The sequence below is a fragment of the Cynara cardunculus genome, assembly GCF_001531365.2.
Source record: "Cynara cardunculus var. scolymus isolate 2C chromosome LG 5, CcrdV1, whole genome shotgun sequence".
NCBI classification, from domain to species: Eukaryota; Viridiplantae; Streptophyta; class Magnoliopsida; order Asterales; family Asteraceae; genus Cynara; species Cynara cardunculus.
The window spans coordinates 11,721,098-11,727,921 of record NC_037532.1 but is presented as its reverse complement, the minus strand read 5'-3'; the positions used below and the strand labels follow the sequence as shown (position 1 = coordinate 11,727,921).

The 6,824-nt window shown below is 35.4% G+C and overlaps 1 protein-coding gene across 1 annotated transcript in view; it reads left to right on the top strand.

Moving 5' to 3' along the window:
• Nucleotides 1-3,445: 3,445 nt before the first annotated feature.
• The window catches only part of LOC112513338 (dnaJ homolog subfamily B member 1-like), a 4,673-nt gene continuing 1,294 nt past the window's right edge, over nt 3,446-6,824 (top strand). The window contains exons 1-2 of the mRNA XM_025119571.1: nt 3,446-3,734; nt 4,025-4,458. Of these exons, the coding sequence (XP_024975339.1) occupies nt 3,570-3,734; nt 4,025-4,458 (599 nt within the window). The 5' untranslated portion in view covers nt 3,446-3,569. The remainder of the gene's footprint in view (nt 3,735-4,024; nt 4,459-6,824) is intronic.

The window sequence follows — 6,824 nt, the reverse complement described above, 5'->3', positions numbered from 1 at the left end:
TTGAAGTAAGAATAAGGTTAGAGAGAGAGATACACCCACTCTGCATGGAGAARAAACACTTCTATTTATACCCAGTGCATTAAATGTCCATTTAATGCAATATGGTAGGTTTAGAGTGCGTGTCAAGCCTTAAGAGGAAGGTTTGTCCTTTACTATAGTGAATAGTATAGAAGCACTATTTATGAGCAGACATCCTTACTAAAATTGGTGGACAAAGAGTCGACTAGTCGGCTCCGTACCGTACTATTTTCATAAGGGTATGGGTTTTGTACTTTGTGTGTATAAGGACAAGACAACAACAATCGTGCTAAGCAATCTTCCTTTGATCGCTGAATGCTGGAATGACCTGAAGGTCTCATCATCATCTGAAACTTGAGCAGTCTTCACACATATGTAGACATGCTTGTAATCACTGAAAACCGCTTCAGATCACGTACTCGCCGGTCTCTAATCTTTAGTTTCAGTCTTCGACGTTTGCTAAAGGTTCTTTGGTGTGAGTGTTGTCTTCTTGAAGTATTGTTGTCTCTGATAGATTTACAAAGCAAGTTCTTCAGTGATCACTGAACAAACTCAGTGAAGATCGCTGGAACTGAAAATACAGAAACATAAATACAACGTATAGGTGAAAAGGGATTATCATCAAATCACTGAGAGAGAGGATCAACAATTTTTCTTTTGATTAACCTGGATATCCAACTCGCTATACGCACCGACTAATCCCAGGGTAACCACCTGTTTTGGGTAGCCCGGAGTCACTGCATTTGAACCTCTATGGCCACAAGGGGATTTTTATTTCTCATTGAATTTGAACCTGAGACATCCAGACACTTTTGACCTTTGGAGCCCAAGCTCAAACTTTTGAGTTACATCTAATGATTTTTATTCATTGGATATACTCATTGTAAGACAAGTGTTAAGAAATTCCTTTTTAGGTGTTCCGTCAGATGCAAAATGGATGAAAATCCGATGGTTGAAAACAACAATATAAATTAAAATTAATTATCCTCATCATTTGATTATTCATTAAATGTTAATGATTTATAATGCCACGTAAAATATTATAGAAGCCACGCCAGTATTTGTAGGTCATCAAGTTATCAGACCCCCAAATTAAATGCAAAGTTTGCTTTAAGCCCTAAAATAAAGGTTTTGAAAATTAGTTCCTCAAAATAGGAATTAACTTAATATTGGTTCCATTTTGATGTAATTAACCCTTTTATAATTCTATTTAGTGTACAATTATTTAAAACATGTTTGCAAACCATTTTTAAAAAACTTAACAATAAACTAATCCTTATCAAAATCCAAGTTCTTCTTCCCCATTTGATAGCACGATTCCTATTTCTAAATGATATTATATGATTGGCTAAATCTCGTGAAATCATTTCATAGAAGTTCAATGAGATCTTCTTTGGCATTTCCTTCAAACTATCTCAAGTTACAGCTGCCACCACTCATCTTTTACACGGCTACACCACGTTCTTCAAGAAATCTATTTGTAGATTAGAGTTTGATTTCTTCTGAAATCGATTTGTAGACTAAGGTTTGGTTTCTTTTGAAATCGGTTTGCACAGACTAGTACGTAATGAAATCAGTTTCAGATATGGATGTCGAGGAAGTGAAGGATGAATTGATTTTGTTATAATGTTTGATGTAGATGTTGTGAGCGAAATATATTGACTTTAGGAGAAACTGGTGGAAAAGGCGATTTTGGTTTTTTATGGTGTTAGGTATTGAGGGCAAGATGGTAATCTTGTGTTTTGTCATGTTTTTTCTACCTTTTTAAGTGGAACAAAAGAACTCAAGTTTAGTACATGAAAATTAGGTTTTATCCCATTTTGTTCGGCCTTATCCCATGGCATGCTCAACATCTAATTTCACATCAAATAACATTTTATTTTAGTAAAGACATTCTGCATAGACTAATACTTAATACAAGAATAAGACTTTTACAACTGAAATCATATTATAATCTTTTATCTGGAATTTAAGATATATTTCAAATCCCAACAAGATCATATTACTTAAAACCGGACCCTTTATAAATTTGGATCTATGACAAAGCTTGGATCCTTAGATATTCCAAATCCCGAGAACATTTTAGATCCTAATATTTTTTTGGATCAACATATCATTTGTATCTTGATAATTTTTCTGATCCTAGAGCGCAATTCAGATCCTTGAGTATTTTCATATCCTATTGCCTTTCGACCTCCATCCTCATATAAACCCGAATTTGACAATCTAATCCTTAATCTATATTTCAGATTTCAGACAATAAGTCCTTAAACTTCTCTAACGAGAATTTGTTTCACAGATTCTGAAGGCAATCTGATGGAATTGGAATGTTGAATTCCATTGACCAAATTCAATTCTATCGTTTGGTTCATTCTTTTTCACGAAAACAATATCAAAATCCTACAAATTCCACAAATGAAAGAATTTAACATTCTTTAGCAACTACATGGTATTTTGATGAAATGGAATTCCCTATTTTCGTAATACCAAATATGCCCTTAACCCAATATGCCATAATCTCATAAAACCCAATATGACCATCATTGACCACCTTCGACCACTGTCGATCTGAATCACCGCCAACCACCGCCATCTGAACCACCATGGACCACCACCTATTTGAACCATTTTTGACCATCACCATCTGAACCACCATGGACCACCATCGATCTGAATCACTATCGACCACCAATGATTTGAACAACCATCGACCTAAACCACTGCCGCCACTTCCGATTTGAACCACCATTGACCACCTCTATCTGAACCACCACAGACAACCATTGATCTGAACCACTGCCAACCACTGCCATCTAAACCACCGTGGACCACCACCAATCTGAACCATTGTTGACCACCATTGATTTAGTAACGTCATTTGGGTTATAGTTATATTTATTTTGTGTATTTTATATTGTTTTACATATTAAATAATTATTTTATTAAAGTATTTTTAATTTTAAAAAAATTAAAATTTTCAAAAAGGGGCATTTTGGTCATTTACCAATATTTCATTCTAATTCCAAAGGTACATTCTATGAACTAAACAAACATATTCCAATTTCTTAACAAATTCCATTTCAATGTGTGCCAACCAAACAGTTGGTCAAATCTGACAACATTTTATTCAAATTATTTCAAAGTCAAATTTATTTAACAAATTTCATTTCATCCAAAAATATTTTACGAACCAAACGCCACCTAAATATTTTATCAGATTTTTCATGTGATCATCAAATTAAATGATTAAGAATAACAATAATATATATTAATCAAATCAAACACATAATACATTATCTAAAATAAAGATTTTAAAAATAAAAATACAATTTCAATTTCAATTTGCTCTTATGGTAATGGGCCTTTGAAAAACACCTGAAAGCCCAAATACCACCGTGTGTTGCTTACTCACCCTCCGTTCACAAACGAGGAGTATGTCGCCAGAAGTTTCTTGAAACCACAATAAACACAAACACAAGACTCGAAGAAAGCTCCACAAGCAAACCATAGATATACATTGAGGGAGGCCGATTTGGGGTCGGCAGGCAGCCATGGGTGTGGATTACTATAAAGTTCTGCAGGTAGACCGCAACGCTAAAGACGATGATTTAAAGAAAGCCTATCGAAAGCTCGCTATGAAATGGCATCCTGATAAGAACCCTAACAACAAAAAGGATGCGGAAGCCAAATTCAAAACCATCTCCGAGGCCTACGATGTATGTATATCGAAATGTCCATTTAATACCCTTCAATTTTCATTTCTATGTGTTCTTATCAAGAGGATTAATTGATTTTGTAAGGTTCTGAACTCTATTGATTGGATTCAGATTGGTTGTATGTTAAATCAATCGATGCGTGTGTATATATACACGAATCTAACCGTGAATTGTCCGAATTTTCCAGTTGAATTATGCTTTTATGATATCTTGAGCTAGGGGTCTATGAGATTTATCCATCTTTGAAATTATTTGGTTAATTAGGGTTAGGGTTTTGCATTTTTATATAGGTTTTGAGTGATCCACAGAAGAGGCAAATTTATGATCAATACGGTGAGGAGGGTTTGAAGGGGCAGGTGCCACCACCAGGTGCCGGTGGGTTTTCTGGTATGCCGAGTGATGGTGGTTCAACAACGTTCAGGTTTAATCCTCGTAACGCAGATGACATATTTTCTGAATTCTTTGGGTTTTCTAGCCCATTTGGAGGTATGGGGGAGATGGGAGGGTCTCGTGGAGGACCAGGGGGGCAGTTTCCAAGGAGCATGTTTGGTGATGATATATTTTCTCAATTTAGAGGTGTTGGTGGTGGGGGTGAAAGTTCTGCTAGCATGCAACCTAGGAAAGGGGCTGCCATTGAACGCACATTGCCATGTAGCTTGGAGGATCTCTATAAGGGGACAACAAAGAAGATGAAGATATCTCGGGACGCCACTGATGCTACTGGGTAAGCTTTGCTTGTGATCTTTGATTCATTTAGTAAGTTTTGAAGTTAGGTATGCATTGCATTTAAACGATTTCAAAATTTGATTGAAGTTAATGACTTTATTCTCAACATATTATGCAATTTCATGAATTTGGTTGATGTGGTTTGTTTTTCCCTGGAACTATATATGCATAATAAGTTCAAAATGTTATGTTTTCGGCTGCTACTTTTGCTTTTGATGTACCTGGAACTATCAAATTTCTGAAACTGCATGCACGTTAAACTGTTAAAGTAGAACGCAGGATATTTATGTTGAGTAGTAATATGCTTTATGCTGCAATGTCAGGCAAATTTGGAATGAATTTGCGCAGGTAGGATGAGAGTTGAATAAAAATTTCAAATTTGGTATAACTTTTACTTCATAAAGTACTTTTCCACAAGTTAGACCGAGTCATATTTGGAAGTACTGATATATTAATTTGTTCTCATGAGAATGGGGTAATAATTAGCTGTTGCATATGAAATAGAGAGCGTTTGAATTGAGGGGCTGTCAATAGTATGGTCTATATATCCTTTAAAGTCATGGAAAAACTCTATTCACTATCACCGGTGTGTTCAAGAATCACATAAATATACTTCTGGTGTTGTGTGAGTATAGATGGCAAAAACTTTGTGTCAGGGATTGCCTTATCCATGGTATAACCTTGTTTCTCTTTTCTGACACACCAGAAACTGTACTGTGGTTTCTTGTTAGTCATCTCTCCTCGGGGACCATACATAAGAAGTTAACTTGACCCATGTTTGTATTTGTTAATCTTGTTATGATACGGTTGGCCACTGTACATTCCTCTTTTATCTGCTTACAAGTTACAGCATGTGTATATGATTTTTGTTCTTTGTTTTCTTAAGTCTAGCCATCTCATCTGCTGTCAAGCAGATGAAATATTGCTATTTGTTGTAGCGTGATACCCTTTTCAATATTGTCCCTTTCTGTTCATGTACTTACTCTGTGCTAAGCAAAAACATAATTGAAGATGGTCCCTTTTACGTCCTTAAACATACACCATTTGTGAGTTGTAGCATTATGTTTTTTCATAGAAAGTCTTGCATGTTTTCATAACTGCGTATTTACTTATATCTTTATAGTTTCCTAAATGGGCTACACATTATTGCACAACGTTGCTTTATATTAAAACTTAAAATAAAGATAATTGAGGTGGTTGAATAACTTATCGCACTACCACATGCTGCATGCTTTACATTGCTCTAAAGCATGTGATTCTGATTTATATGTTCATATTTTACTAATATCAACGAATGTGAAAAGGTCATAATTTGAATGAAAAACCAAGCTTTTGGTATGTAGAATTTAAGTTTTATTTGTCTACTTTTCCAGGGTATATGGTATGGAAAACACATTATCGTTCATATTTGACATTTATGGTCTTGCCTTAGGTTCTTGTGAGCATGCATTATAGGATACATATGCACTGTTTTCTGAATGGCACCCATTATGCTTTATAATAAGAGAAGATAAAAACTTGCAAATAATGAATCAAAGGTTCACGGAAATCCTCACGTTTTTATTAATGCACAAGCACCAATATGCCCAAAATCACGAACTGTCAACAGATGGTTACACTCTCTCCCGACTTTGGTGCTGGTTTTAAACAGTCAATTCATTAGTATTTATTGCAATAATTGGTTTATATATGTGATGTTTCTGCTTTTGCATAATTAGGTTTATTGTAGGGTTTGTTTATATCGGCACATGGCCCAGCATTGTACTTCATTTATTATGCTGTTTTAAAACACTTTTAACAATATTCAACCACTTACCCAATGCTGCAAGGTTTACAGGATAATTTAGTCCTAATAGGACATACTTGACCATGATGAATGGGAAAATATTACGAAAGATGATTTTTTATCATATGAATCGTAGCATTATCTTAGGGTTTGTATTTAATGCATCATAACATAATTTCCATTGTGTTAAGTTATGTCAGGCAAAGGATAAAGGAAATTTTTGTTGGCCCATGCTCATTTTTAGCGTAGATAGTCCTAGGGATTACCAAACCAAACAAGCCTGGTATATCCCTCCTGAAGGTGGGGGATATCGACCCCCTGGGAGTAGAGCGGTTGTTTCCTGAAGACCTCCCCCCCCCTTTTTAGAAAGGGGGGGATAATGGAGGTGATAGTCCTAGGCTTTGTCGAATTTGATGCCTAGAAAAAAAAAGCACACAATCATAAAATATTACTGAATTTGTTGAGCAACTAATCACACATTTTTCACAAGCCAAGGATCTTTATAGAAACCACTATTGTACTCTTTGAAGTAGAAGTCAAGTCTGAATATATCTTTACAATCCCCCCCCCCCCCCCCC